The following is a 15,567-nucleotide window of genomic DNA, read 5'->3' on the forward strand; positions in this document are numbered from 1 at the left end:
CAAGAAACCATGTGCAACACGGCAGAGCTAAGCATATAGAATTGAAGTATCATTTCATTAGAGACATGGTCAGACAAGAGAAGGTGGTTCTACAGTTCTGCAGTTCAAGAGATCAAGTTGCTGATTGTTTAACCAAGGCTTTACCGAAAGAAAAGTTTGTCTTCCTTGGTCATCGATTGGGAGTGCAGAAGTTTGAATTAAGGGTGTGTTGAAATATGATTCAAACCCCAAAAATTATTATGCACGTGGGAATTAGTTTTGATCATCCGAAGTTCAAGGCTTATCTTCTAGTTGTTATGTTTACGTTATTGTTTTTGTTGAATAAGTTGTGAGATCTACTTTTTTAGGTTTTTAGTTTTATGCCGTTGTAATGTTGCCTTTATATGGCAGCCTCGTTTCTTGTTTTCATCATTCACAATTGCACAATAAAAAGCCATGAGATTGATCAAATGAGTATTATCTTTGTGAGTTAAATAAGTTTTGATATTAACAAACAGCCCCTATTTTCTAATTCATGTTGGACTTCTAAAAAGATTGAGCCGCCTTGGAGAAAATGACCATCACCACCAAGTTCACTAGGGAACATAATGGTTGATTGTAAGGTTGCCTTTATATGAAATGGTTAGGATAACCAAAGAGACTTCCAAACTCCAAGCAAAAATGTACATGTTCTCATAAATTTAGTTAAACTTTTGTAATATTTGTTGTGGATGACTTTTGATTGTTGTTTTGAAAAATAAAAATCATGGTAAACAACCAATTTGATACGTACATAGTTAAACATTCATAAGCAGTGGATGTTCAAACTCAAAACACATTTGAAAGCATGATACATATGTGCAACTATATATATTTGATACATAGAAAAAGGTAACGATATATTACTGATAAATTGCACTTTTTAATCCATGGTTGAAGATATTAGCAAATGCCTCCATCTGCAAACTCGAAAAGCACACTCCAATTTCAAGATCTTGTGCTGCTGATTCTTTGGATCCACTTATATAAAACGTCTCCATAATCATATAGTAAAATGAAACAGCTTCATATTTTATTGGCTTCCCCCACCCGAAATCCATGTCATAGAAGTTGAGTTTTGGTGTACCCGAGACTCCGATCTTCCTTGCTGGAATCTTGAAACCATCATACCATCTCTCCGCATCTTTCAAGATCCCCTCCTTATTGTTCACCATTTTACTTATACCCTCTCCAATCAATTTGGTAGCAATAACAAACCCACTTTCACCTGATAACACAACGTTATTTATAGTTACAATACACGGTGCGATACAATTACCGAAGTAAGTTGCTGGAAGTGGCGGATCTAAACGTGATCTGCAATCGACTGACACTATAAACTGTTCTAACTCATATTCACTTGTTTTTCCTCCCATTTTGACTAATGATTTCGCAATACAACTCCATATATAACCACATGTTACTGTAAAAGAGGATACATACTCCAGAGTTGGAAGTTGGGTTAAGACATGTTTCTTTAGTTGATTAATATGGGTTCGGGTCAACACAAATGTGGCCCGAACCCGATTACTGGAACCAACAAGACTAGGACTTTTATAAAATGTTTCCAGCTTTGTTTGATTCAACAACTTTTCATTTAGTTTCGGAATGTCAATGAATCTATCATAAATAGGTGGAGATCCATTTGTTAAAAATGATTTATCCCCACCAGATTCAGAAACCAAGGTCCACGCCTTTAAGAAACAGAACCTAGTACTAGCGTCACCAAGGCTGTGATGATTTGTCAATCCGATAGAGAAACCTGAGTTCAGAAAATACGTCACTTGGACCGAGAAAAGTGGGAGTGTGACGTAATCAGATTCTTTAACGGCACTACCTAAAGCAGGAACAAGCAGATAAAAGTCTTCACATTTCCGAGGATGATTTCCTGTCAGATCATTAAAATCAAGAGTGCTTTCTGCAAAAGTAACTGCAACAGAATCACCTTCCACGTGTCGGATTTTCGGCTTCCTAGTAACCGTGGGAAATACAATCAGATTGCTAACAAATGGGAAACAATGTTGAAGAGTGATTGATAATGAGTGTTTTAGATTGGGGACAACGGTTTCTATGAAATGGGATTTTGGATGTGGGAAGTCGTAGAAAAAAAGATGATGGACCGGTGGAAACAGTAGCCATGTAACGTCGAAGAAAGTTAGTGGCAGCGAACAGTGGCCAATGGTGTCCCGTGGTGGTGATATTCGAGAATGTTCAAGAACTGTTAAATTGGGAATGTCATCCATGGAATTGGTGGTAGTGTCTGTGAGATGTATTTATGGACAAAAATGTGGATTAAAAGAAGGTTGTGGATAGCATAACGGTGATTGTGGTTGTTTAATAAGTGTGTACCAAATAATTTTGGTATGGGTGTATCTTCTTATGAGGTCAAGGGTTCAAAACGTGCAATAAACAATAGTGTAGAGTTGAAAGTATATTTGATTCTTGATAAATGAAAAAACAACAAAAGGCAATCACATCATCTTTCTGGCTCATGGTACCACTAAGGCACTAAATATCAACTCATTTAATGTATGCACATGCGTACTATTTCGTGGTCCATTGTTTATACTACAAAACAAAAGGGAGAAAATTTTACATCCTAAAACTCAGGCATTTTATTTATTTATTGAATTTACCATCACACACAGCCAAAGATTAATTAACACGCATAATGCAATTATTACAAGTAAAATAAAAATGACTCTACTCTAATATTATAGGATCGATGCCTTCGGCTGCCTTGTCAACTAACTCGAAGATGCCCAACCACTGTGAGTATATAGTTTAAGGGTGGAGTTATTGTAAAAAAGACCAAAAGTGTGAGAAAGGTAAGAAAGAATCTCAACCATTAGATCTAAATTAATTGAAAAGGGTAAGATTGTAAATTAATTAACAAATTCAAATATGGTAATCCTTGATTTAAGGATTTGGAGAGAGAAAATCCCTGATTTAAGGAAAATAACCGTCCATAAATATAACACCATTCAGAGCATGTTCATACATGGTGTTTTAAATATAACACAATTCAGAAAAATATAACACCATTCAGCACAAAAATATAACATCATTCAGCACAAAAAAACACCATTTACACAAAAATAACATCATTCGGCACAAAACATAACACCATTCAGCACAAAAAAAACACCATTCACACAAAAATAACATCATTCAGCACAAAAAAAACACCATGCAGCACAAAAATAACACCATTCAGCACAAAAAAAAAAAACACCATTCAGCAGTAAATGAAATAAACACCATTCAGTACAAGAATATAACACCATTCAGTAAAAAAACACCATTAAGAAAAGAAAAAAAAACACCATTCAGAAAAGGAAAAAACACCATTCAGAAAATAAAAAAAAACACCATTCAGTACACAAAATAACACCATTCAGTACAAGATATAACACCATTCAGTAAAGAAAAAAATTACACATCTGTATCATCTTCTCCACTTCCGGCACCACCACTGCCACTTCCGGCACCACCACTGCCACTTCCAGCACCACCACTGCTGCACCACCGATAATTTTCCTACCACGTAACTACACATCTCGCCGTCGCCGCTGCCGCTCGCAGTCATCTCCTCCGAGCGTCGGACCGTAATTCCCCATCGGAGATCAACATCGCCCGTCATCAGCCTTCGTTCCTCAGCCGTCTTCTTCAGTCTCCGATCAACAGTCGTCGGCCTTCGTTCCTCAGCCGTCTTCTTCAGTCTCCGATCAACACCCTTCACACCGGAAACCCAAACCGTCGCTGGTTCAGATCAAAATCCATCTTCTTCGCTACTCAAGAAGAAAGAGAGAGAAAGAGCTCTCTGGTCGTGCGATTGGAGAGAGAGAGAGAGATTATAGGGATTTTGATTAGAGTTACCTATTTTGAATGGATCTAAAAGACTTTATTACCCCTATAATTTTCAATTCAGTCCAAAAAATAAAACAAATTTTACAATTTGGTCCCTATTAATCTAAACCATTAGATCAAAAATCTAATGGTGTAGATTCTTTCTTATCCTTCTCACACTTTTAGTCTTTTTTACAGGATCATAACTCTATAATTTAATAAAACTTTACCCACTTTATCTTATTAAAGTAATAAGGATGCAAGTTCAATAAAACAAATGGTTTCTTATTTCGACATAATAATCACCAACCCTTAGTGATCATATAGACATTTTAAGATTCATTAAATATTTATATACTCTTTGATGTGCTCCATGAAGGCGCTAAACTTGAAGGTCACACGTTTGTTCAAAGGGTATGTATTTTCAATAATTGATATAAGAGCTTGATGGTTTTGAAAGTTATTTTCCAGAAAGCGGAGCAACCACTTGCGGGGCTGCAACAATGGTGTGAAACAAACGTGATTGAAGACGAAAAAGAAAAGAAAAAAAAAGTGGTCGACAACTACATATGCATGGTTTTAAAGGCTACATGGAATTGATTCATTAGCTGAATATTAAAAGTTAAATATGTCGAGTAAATTGGTGAAGTTTGTTGGATTATTCGGGTGTGTTTACGGGACACGGGTCGGTGCGTTATCGGATCACGGGTACGGGTCAATTGGTTAGGATTCGAACAGGTCATGGGTTATGGTTATGGATCAGTTCGTTGCATTTTGTTTGGCTAAAGAAATGGTCAGTTTGACCGAGTATGTTGGATTTGAGATATGCACGTTGCATATTAGAATTAGTAGCATAGAATATTATTTTATTCTTTTTTATTCGCATGTGCATGTAATTGTAAGCCTATTTAAAGGCATTTGCTTTAATGAATAATCAACCCTTTTCTTTGATATATCGAATACAGCAAGTTTTCATTCCTTATCTTCATACATATTTCACATACAGTGAGTGTGTTGAGTGTGTGTTTGGGGCCTGTAACCAACAAAGTTATGGCAACATATATTGAATAAAATCGTTGCTAGTGATCACAATTCACATGCATATTTAATTAATTGGATCGTCATGGTGGATACATTCACAATTAATTCACGAACAGGTTGGTGAATTTTATTTGAATTAAATTACAAGAAATATTAGGAGAAGAAACATTGGTGATCGATTTTTACTTGGTGAGAAATTTAATCCAAGTTTGATCGTGTTTTATTTTTGTCGGAGACTCTTTCTCCCTAAGAAGGAAAATCGCAGTGAGAAGTTCGATTTTTTGTGGCAGAGAAACCAGCGCGTGTGTCACGGAAGAAACGGAAGCGTGAGAAGCTAAGGAATCCGTTTGATGACGGAGGGGCCGGTCAACAGGTGATTGTTGTTTTTGTAGGTGGTTGATACTAGCGGGGGCATATCAAGAAGGAGTATGACAGTGTGGGAAAACTACGATCAAACAAGGGTTCAATATGTTTTACATAAACTAATAGAACGATGGTTCAGGTCAGCTGGTGTCACGGAGAGTATCATTGGGAAAACGATAGTGACAGATGATTAGTTCAATCAGTTTTGGTTTAATAGTGGTGAGCTTCACGCATTAGCAACTTAGATATAGGTGAGATCAAGACCCGGCCCTTCCAGTCGAAGATAAGAATGGAGAAACCAGTGTAGGTTGTTCTTATTGGCAAAAGTACCTGATCGGGATTTGCGGGTAGACGGACGGAAGAGGATTCGTCAAAGCGCAGAGGTTTTGAATTAATCTTGTCATGTCTAGTAATAAAACGATAGGAGCGGGGAGCTTGTTTTTTCTTTGATCGGTGGTCATGAACGGTGTAGTTCAGGTGACCCGGAAAGAGGGATGTGAAACTTGGTCAAGTTACTGAAGTTGTCGATAATGATGCGGACGTGAAGAAACTTGTCCAATTCAAGATTAGGGAGGAGAATGAAGACGTTAATTGTGAACTAAAGAGATAATTAAGGATCAAGATTGGTTATAGATAATTCTTGATGAATTATTTATTGAGTCTTTTATATTTTCTTTGGAGATAATTATTAGTTTAAACTAATAAGGTTTATCTTGAAGTATATTTATTTATTTATTTAATAGAGTTTGAGTAAGGTTAGGAGTAGAATGAGTTTTAGTATAAATAAGGGTTAGAGTTATTGTATTGGTATGTCTCTGATAAGAGTAAATTACAAGTTTTGTCCTTTATGTTTACATCAAATTTCAAACGCTGTCCTTTAGCGCAAAAGTTGACAGGCGCTGTCCTTTACCTTTCAAAATCTTGCACGTTTTGTCCTTTAGGCCAAACCCAGTTAGATTTTTTGGTTAAATCTGATCACGTGCCTTGCACATGAGGGCAATCTTATCATTTCACCCTTCCAAGGACTATTTTGTAAAGAAATTTTATGTAGGGGCTATTCTGTATTAAAGTTAAAAATAAAAAAAATCTATCTTCAAACACAATAACCATTCTCTTTCTCTCTCTGAAACAAAATCAGATACTTACCTCCTCCATCTACTATCTCTCTCTCTAAAACAACCCCCACAACTCATCTGCCATTGACACCAACCACCACCGCACCCACCTAAGACAACCACCTCTCCCTACTCTTTCTATCTCTCTCTCTCTCTCTTCACCTTATGACGCCACCACCACCGTCTTCACCAACACCACCATATGCAACCACCACCGTTTCATCTCCTCCGCTGCAACCACGACTGTCTTCACCACCGCCACCGTCGTCTTCACCATCCAACCACCACTTCCTCCACTGCAAGCACCAACTTTAACGCCGCCTCCCCCATCGGAACCCTAACCCCAAATAGATCAGACAACACCCCAATACTTGACCAAAACAGTGAACTTAATTTCACAGCTTAACCGTTGGTTAAAATTGTTTGTGACACACAACAAATCCAAATATATAACAGAGCACTTATAGTAAAAAGAAGTACACTAATGAATTTGAACCAAATTTTGTAGAAAAACAACTCAATTAAACCAAATAGATATATCCAAATTCTAACAGAATGTTTTGTAACTACAAATCTCTAATTCATGAACTAATCATCATCCACCAGCACACACTAAACACACTAAACATTTAAAATCACAATAACCCCTAATTTCAATCAATTCTGACTCCTAGAGATCAAAACCCCCCAATCTCAAAACTCAAAAAGGCATCAATAGAAGCACACCGGATATGAGGCGACGTCAACCACTGGTGGAGACTGCGTGATTGTGAACAGGGGTGGGTGGTGTTGGTCGGTTGGTGTTGACGGAGGTGTGATGGCTAATGGTAACATGGGTGGGTTGTGATGGTGATGGTGGGGAGAGAGAGAGGAAGAGATGAGAGAGTGAAAAAGTGTGGTTTTGGTTTTGCTGCAGGTGGTGGCGGGGTGGGAGGTGGTGGTGGGTTGATGGTGGTAGTCGGTGAAGTCTGAGTGTTGTAGAGAGAGAGAGAGAAGAGAGAGAGAGAGAGAGAGAAGAGAGAGAGAGAGAGGGGGACTTTCATATTACAGAGAGTTCATATTTTCTATTTTAAGTTTGGTACCCTAAATAAAATTTTCTTACAAAATAATCCTTGGAACGGTGAAATGACAAAATTGCCCTCATGTGCAAGGCACATGATCAAATTTAACCAAAAAATCTAACTGGGTTTGGCCTAAAGGACAAAACGTGCAAGATTTTGAAAGGTAAAGGACAGCGCCTGTCAACTTTTGCGCTAAATGACAGCGCCTGAAATTTGATGTAAACATAAAGGACAAAACTTGTAATTTACTCCTCTGATAAATAAATAAAAAGAGTCAAACAGTTCTTTTATTTTTGTGTTTGTGTGTTCGTTCAAGGGCCTGAATTTCTAACACTTCACATGAAAACCACCTTCGAACTAAACTTGCACCATAGTTTCTAAAATATTATATGAGCCATTTAACCATCTTTGACAGAAAGTGAAGAAATGATTGTGTATATCCTCCGGTGTCATGTTCTTTAGCCATAAAGAAAATCACGAACACCCGACTAATTAATGAGCTTTACAAATAACAGTTGAAACTACATTTTTTAACAACACCCTTAAAACCCACACCTAAGTCCCTTTTTACGGGATTTGAACCCGCACCATTTTAATAGGAACAAAAGTACAAAACACGTGATGCCATAAACATTAGATGGTGATAAAACACTTGACGTCAATAAGCCAAGAGAAAATGAACTTAGTTAAGATTACATAGGGCGGATCATTTTCGACATAATAAGCTCGATCTAAGCTAAGTGTACTATATGTTAGTTAAAACTTTAATAGTTTTCATTGTAGAGTGATTTCTTGTTCTTCAAACATGTTAAGACTTAAGATTACCCATTTTTCATACTTTTCAATTTGTTGTACTTCTAGTTTAGAGATATTCAGAAGAAATCGACACAACCCATACTTGAGATGAGATAGGACGAAACCGGTGCACGTGAGATCACGTGTCTTGATGTTCATTTTGTTTATTCTTCCTCTAATACCCATGCTTCAAAGGACAGATGGGTGTATGTAGACTACATGGATTGGATATCCCATGACAAACCTGTTGGCTGATCCCTATTGGTTACCATCTCATGACTGTTTATCATCCCCACGTGATGCATGCACCTTCTTCACAAGAACCACCTATATATATTAATAACATCCCCTTCACTCATCTCGGATCATAACTTAAACAAACACCATATAGCAACAATCATGACTTCTCTAACCCGTGTATCGTTGGCCGCCTGGGTCGCTGTTGTGAACGGGCATACAGATCAAGGTTACAAACTCAGATCACTCATCAACTCCTTAAGTCATTCCTCTGCCTGCATTAACCTCCGTCCATTTTCCAACATTCTACAATATTCCAACGACGTCAATGATGGCGGAAACAAGAAGATTGAACAAGTCCAGTCTGATGATTCTCTACGTCAAGTCATGTACTTCAACTGCTGGGGTCAGAGCTAGCAGAAGATCGAGTGTATAGTTGGCTGGGAGTTGCCTCGATGGATGAGGAATCGATGATATGCGAGTTCATGACTCCTGTTTTCGGGTATCGCCATTAGGAGCAAGTCGTAAGATTTATGGGTTGTGAATTGTATAGATGTAACAATGCAACTACGTACTTATTTTCTCCCAACTATGTATAAATTAATACCATTTATCCAAAAACATATGAGTTAGTTCACGTATTATTTTCCACTTTTTCATGGCCGTGCTATTTTCTAAGACAATGTCTTTGAGACATTATTGATAAAATTCCAAATCATTAGATTCTAGATCACCTTCGTTCAACTATTGTTATCTTGCACCAATATGCAGGTGCGGATCCAGGGGGTTTGGGTGTTCCCGGGAACCCCTCGGTGTGGAAAAAACGAAAAAAAAAATTAATGGAAATCTTATATGATTTGGAAAAAATTAATGAGAATCTGCTTAAAAAAAAACTTAATACATAGAAAAGAAATTACGTTGATCTTGACTTGTTACATATGTATCTCATTATGTTTGGGCATGTTAATTAACTAAGGTTTTTACTAGGTTATATACGAATTGGGAACCCTTTGAAGTATAGCTACATAAGTCTGGACATTTAGTTTAATGTGCATACCTCATAGATTGAGTCGGACGACAATGAACACATTGTGTGCAGCTCCATAACGTATTGTAGACCTTATAGAGCTACAACCACAATGGAACATGTTATATGGAGTTCAAGAAATAGAAATTATAATACATTAAAAGGATTGACACCAAAGAGCTTGTAATTTATTGATATAAAAGATGAGTAGTAGTGTTTTTTTTTTCCCGGAATGGTGAGGGTTGTAGTCTTACAATGCACGTTGGTCTAGATTTAGGTATAGGTTTAGAGCATGTGTGAGTTAAGCGTTTTAAAAAATAAATAGGCAATACGTACTCTTAACACTTACCTGATGTTGCACCCACTCCTGATTCCGTTTGATTATTAATGACCGAACAATTCAAAACACTATATGTGCATATAGTACTCTTTTGCATTTATTACCTTTTATAAATAAATGTCCACTCATAGAAATAGAACGTACATTATTAACAAAAAGTTATAATATAAGTAAATTGGAATAATATATCAATATTTGAAAATAAAACATATACAAATTACCATTTCAAAACGTTAGAGTTGAATTGAATTCAAAACAGATTAACTACACATGTTTTGAAATCTCATTGGACTTAATTTTAATGTAATAAGACCCGAATATTCTTGGCCAAAAAGCTAGCATTACTACTTATAAAAAAAGTTAACACTGCGTCTTCATTTTACAAAAGTATGTGACATTACAATAATTTGCCATGTGACTATTGAAGTGTGGGGTATTATTGAGAAACCAGGTTTCCCTAAAACCATTAACATTTCCTGCTGTTTTGTTCCCCCAATAATTTGGTTGTGACCATCTATTTATACGCACACTCCACTCTTCATGCTTTCATCAAAAACTTTGCAAACACAAACATCTCATCATTCATTCAGGCATCTCAAATATATAATAATATATAGCATGAGTTCAACAAGCAGGGCATGGATGGTAGCCGGAACAGTTGGGTTGGTTGAAGCACTCAAAGATCAAGGTTTTGCACGGTGGAACTACACCATCAGGACTATCCACCACCACGCCAAGTCCAATCTCCGGTCACTCTCCCACACCAAGTACCTTTCTTCTCCGGCAGCCATGGCTTCAACGGGTTGGAAAGAAGAGAAGGCTAAACAATCAGAAGAGTCCTTGAGAAAAGTCATGTACTTGAGTTGTTGGGGTCCCAATTAAATAACCTTTTTTTTTTAATTATAGGATAATTTGATTGTACATCAGTTACCAGAATTCTACAACTACTTGTTATACAGAAAAAAAGTTTTTTAAGATTCTTGTTGTTGTTGATGTCTTTAATTATTGAATAGGAATTGTTATCAAGATGTATGATGTTCTATAACACTATACACTATAGTCATAAAGCATGAACCGGAGAATGCGAGGTTAGAAGAATAGCGAATAGCCTTAGAATGCAAAGATTTGAGGATTAGTCGCTCTAAGACTGAGTACCTTGGACCAGGCAATGAGCACGACAGTTAGATCACCATTGAGGGCCAACTGGTTCCTCAGGCAACTAAGTTAAGTTCTATGAGGTAAGATTTGCCTACAACCTATAGCTTTTTATAGGTTTTCACTTATTAATTACCGGTGTTGTAGTTTTACTAAGAAATACCTATATATTTATGTGTTTATTTTTATTATTACCTTTTTTTAGTAGTTGTGTGCTTATGTATGTTTTCTAGAATCTTATGTCCTGATTATGGTTTTGGAGCTAAGAGTCTCATTGGAAGTAGTCTCTCTATCCCTTGAGATAGAGGTAAGATTTGCCATTTTGCCTACATCCTACCCATACCAAAACTTACCAATACCTTAGTTATAAGTGAGATTATACTAGGTAAGGTTGTTGTAGTAAAACGCTAAAACAATTTAAATAATAACATATTTCACAACAAAGATAAAAAAAGAAAAAGTGGTTACAACCTAATATGAGTGTGACATAGAATATAAAGAAAGTTGATTGTATGAATCTTATATAAGTGTATCCTTTTTGGTCTGTATTGTTTACATGTATGGTCCATGTAATATTAATTTAAACTTAGATGGCTTTAGTACTTAAAAGGGTTATAAAAATTGAAATCATAAAACCTAAACATTTACTTGAAAACCATAGTAACTAAAGATGTTATTTTGGATAGATTACAACATCTGTGTGTAATTAACTCCAAGTTAAATACTATCCATCTAGCATACAAAGTATATTTAAAATTTAGTTGAAATAAAATTTTGTTATTTCAGCTATATACATAGAAGAATCTAATTATATTAGCATACTGTATAAACAAATTTCCAATGAAACTTTTGAATGCATGATTGGAGATAAATAATAAAGAACAAAATATTTTTGAAATTTATTATTATTATTACTATACATTCGACAGATGAGTAGAAAACAAATGTTCGAAAAGGCCAAAAGAGTATGGTTTCAAATGCATGTGCTTTGGATGTCGTTTTCTATTGTATGGTGCATCCCCCCTGTGTTACTAAAAAAATAATACAGATAGAGGCGTGTGAAAGATAAAATATGATGACCCATAATGTGGTGATCAAGCCTGTCCCATTTATACATCATATATCCTTAACATCTAAAACCGTTTTTGCCCCTAAAAAACCATCAACTAGAAGCCTACCGTTTCTGCTTCCAAAAAACTTGGTTCTCTTATACATTTGGCGCCTATATATACCCCATCCCTATCTTGTGCTACTTCATCAAACAAATCTTACAAACATTTTCAATTAAGACTTAAAAAGTTTCAATTTCAAGATACAATGAGTTCGACATCAAGGGCATGGTTGGTGGCCGGTACCGTTGGATTGGTGGAGGCACTAAAAGATCAAGGGTTCGCACGGTGGAACTACACCATCAGAGCCATCCACCACCACGCTAAGTCCAATCTCCGTTCAGTCACCCAAACAAAGAAGTTGTCTTCTCCGGCTGCCTTGGCTTCAAGCAAAGCCATTGACCAATCAGAAGAGTCTTTGAGAAAAGTTATGTACTTGAGTTGTTGGGGTCCCAATTGAGGGATCAGTTTCTTTTGTTTTTAGGTTAGGCATATATGGTACATGTAATTATGCATGATGTACTACCTTCTTATTAATCAAATACAATTTTGATTATCATCAGAAATATTTTGGTAATGAAACAACATCGTGTTGATGATTATTTGCTTTATTAGTAGTATATGATGCAAAAAGTGAGATACTAAGGGTGGAAAGGGCGGGTTCGGTTAGGGCTGTTCAAAAAGCTCGCGGCTCGGAGCTTGCTCGGATTTAGCTCGGAAAAAACTCGCTCGATTTGGCTCGGTTTAAAAGTGAGACGAGCCGGCTCGGCTCGGTTAGAAAGTGAGCCTAGCTCGGCTCGGCTCGTAACGCTTTGTAGCTCGGCTCGGTTTAGCTCGAATTATTTTACTTATAATAAGTTTTAATTATTGAATAATATTTTAGGCTATTAAATTTTAAGAGGTATATATTAGTTTTTTTTTTTATAAAATCGAGCCAAACCAAGCCGAGCCGAGCTAGCTCGGTTTAAAACCAAGCCGATCCCAAGCTTAGATTTTTAGCTCGGTTTCAAATCCGAGCCGAGCCAAGCCAGCTCGTTTTATAATCGAGCCGAGCCCGAGCTTGGCATGGCTCTGCTCGGCTCGGCTCATGAACAGCCCTAGGTTCGGTAAGTTTGTGTGGGGAGGAGTTCACCAAGCGGGCATGGTGCAGTCGGCACCCTTGCGGTGTTTGGTATGGTGATTTCACGGTGATTACTCACCGATGCGGGAAGAGAAGAGATAGAGGATAGAGAGTGGGTTAATGGTGGGTCTCACTCTCTTCTAACCAATCACAAATTTATATTTAAAAAAAATTGTTTACCACTCGTGGGAAGCACCCCTAGCGTTTGAATGCAAAATGGGAAGTGTATAACGAAGTTGACATGACATGATATTATTGGTTTCAAACATTTTGGGATTTGGGTTTTGCATAATCCCACCAAACCAAAAAATAAAGGTGGTGTTTTATAATTATTTTCATTATTTGACGTATAAAAGTTTTAGAAGAACATATGAACAAAGAATATATAAAGGTGTTATCTTTTATATATTTTCATCATTTAGAAATAAAATTGGAAATACAAGCCACATTGTTTTGAAACTTTTATGAGAAATAACAAAGTTGGATGCACTTTTTCATTGCATTTCACCATCATCCTACACGGCCACTCCATATTTTGAAGGTAGGAATCAATACTTTTAGTGGACAATCAGTTAACCTTTGTTTGGTGTAATATTTAAATTGCCTTTGAATTTTGATAAGCCATATCAAAGTATCTTAACTATTTATAATATCAATGTCACACCCCGATCTCCACGTGTCACCGGTGGGCCCGGTGTGGGGTACAGTGACGTGGTTGGCATCGTCATATACAAACAACACAATATAATAATGCACAGCGGAAGCAGAAATAGATTCATTTCAACCTTAATTAAAATGTAATAATAAATATCACAAGTAGTTGAAACGGATCCACAGGCGGATCAAATAAAATAAGATATATTGTTCAACAGTTTATTGTCGTCCGAGCTTGCGAGACTATTGTGGACGCTCTTTAGGAAACAGCCAGCCTAGTACGTATAGTACCTGCACTTAACCTTTTGGGAAAAATACGTCAGTTTACACTGGTAAATACAAATCAACCGACTCATTTTGAAAATGACTGAAAATTGATTTAAATGCACAAGGCATAAATATTTTTATTAACTTGGGATAATTATGCAATATAAACTTGTGAACGAATTACATGGTACTCGTACATTTGGTGGCCCGGGATCTTCTGTCCGGGCTAAAGATTAAATGACACACCACATTAAAGAGTTATACACGACGGGTGTACGCCTACACCCCGTGCTCTGGTCGTGGCCATCTCGTAAGATAATGCCAAGGATATCCGGGACACGGTCAATAACCCCCCAAACGCTTAAAGTAAAACAAAACTGTTTAAACGAGTCGAACAAACTATTCAAGACTAGACACCCAAGGGCGCAGGATTTGTGCGCTCGATCAAGCGGTATTATATATACCGTACCCCAAGCCCGTATAGGGAAAATAAGTCAAAATGTATTTACCTGAGTAAGTATGAATCACAATTGGTAAGTGTAGATAGCTTTTACTGGGCCTCCTAATCTGGAACAAAGGTTTATAATAACCTATTAGATTTCTAACGGGTCTTTTATTTAAGCCTAAGCTTTGACCGGCTAGTTTTAAGGACGATACGGTACAAGCGCACGATTAAGCGAAAGACCGGATAGAATGTGATTTAGGTCCGACAAGTTTGAATACTTGTTTAATATAGGTATACTAAATACATTCTGGATTTTGAGACAAAAATGATAACGTTTGACCCGTTTCGGTCAATTTACGCAAACTAGTTACGTAAACCGAACCGAACGCAAAAAGGGCGTTACGGGTAGCCAAATGAGTCGTATGCAAGTTCCCTGAGATAATATGCTTTAAATATGATATAATATCAGTAAGTTATGTTCTATTATGCCCCGAATAATTTTAAACTCAATTTATGCCTTAGAAGGGCATTTTGGTCATTTAAAAGATTATAAAAGAGTTAATTTGGAAATCTGAGTCTCGGGTCTGATTTATACAGTAAATATACTTCATTTAACATATTATAACAGTAGGGTATGACCCGTATACAAAACTTATCATTTAAAATCAAACTATGCACCGTAGGGGTATTTTAGTAATTTCACAAGGGCTAAAAATGCTAAAACTGGAAATCTGGGTTCAAACATTTATACTTACTGTTATTATATGAAAATATGCTAAATACATCAGTAGGTATAATTCTTATATGTTTAAAATGAGTATAACGCCTACTATGCGCTAAAAACGCTAAAAATGCGATTTAGAGCCGTTTCCGGGTTTTTAAAAGAAAGCTGAGATTTTTATATTTCCAGAATGCTCAAAATAATTTATTTAACATATAAAATCAGTAGAAAAAGGTTTGGGGTCAAAAGA

The 15,567-nt window shown here is 36.6% G+C and overlaps 3 protein-coding genes across 4 annotated transcripts; 2 read left to right on the forward strand and 1 right to left on the reverse strand.

Moving 5' to 3' along the window:
* Positions 1-760: 760 nt before the first annotated feature.
* LOC110921508 (malonyl-coenzyme A:anthocyanin 3-O-glucoside-6''-O-malonyltransferase) lies at positions 761-2,400 on the reverse strand. Of its 2 annotated transcripts, XM_022165847.2 has the most exons (2): positions 1,856-2,400; positions 761-1,246 (listed from the first exon to the last, which is right to left on the reverse strand). In XM_022165847.2, exons 1-2 carry the CDS (start codon positions 2,259-2,261, stop codon positions 882-884), a joined length of 771 nt encoding a protein of 256 aa, XP_022021539.1. In that variant the 5' UTR covers positions 2,262-2,400; the 3' UTR covers positions 761-881. The 2 variants fall into 2 exon arrangements, with proteins under 2 accessions (XP_022021539.1, XP_022021538.1); XM_022165846.2 differs by having other exon boundaries at positions 761-2,399.
* A 7,918-nt stretch (positions 2,401-10,318) lies between these two features.
* LOC110923490 lies at positions 10,319-10,823 on the forward strand. Its single transcript, XM_022167573.2, has one exon. It carries the CDS (start codon positions 10,387-10,389, stop codon positions 10,726-10,728), a length of 342 nt encoding a protein of 113 aa, XP_022023265.1. The 5' UTR covers positions 10,319-10,386; the 3' UTR covers positions 10,729-10,823.
* A 1,260-nt stretch (positions 10,824-12,083) lies between these two features.
* LOC110922883 lies at positions 12,084-12,676 on the forward strand. The gene has a single exon (XM_022167079.2). The coding sequence runs from the start codon at positions 12,319-12,321 to the stop codon at positions 12,568-12,570; it is 252 nt and encodes an 83-aa protein (XP_022022771.1). The 5' UTR covers positions 12,084-12,318; the 3' UTR covers positions 12,571-12,676.
* The last annotated feature ends 2,891 nt before the right edge of the window (positions 12,677-15,567 follow it).

The sequence above is a fragment of the Helianthus annuus genome, chromosome 17 (genome assembly GCF_002127325.2).
Source record: "Helianthus annuus cultivar XRQ/B chromosome 17, HanXRQr2.0-SUNRISE, whole genome shotgun sequence".
NCBI lineage: Eukaryota > Viridiplantae > Streptophyta > Magnoliopsida > Asterales > Asteraceae > Helianthus > Helianthus annuus.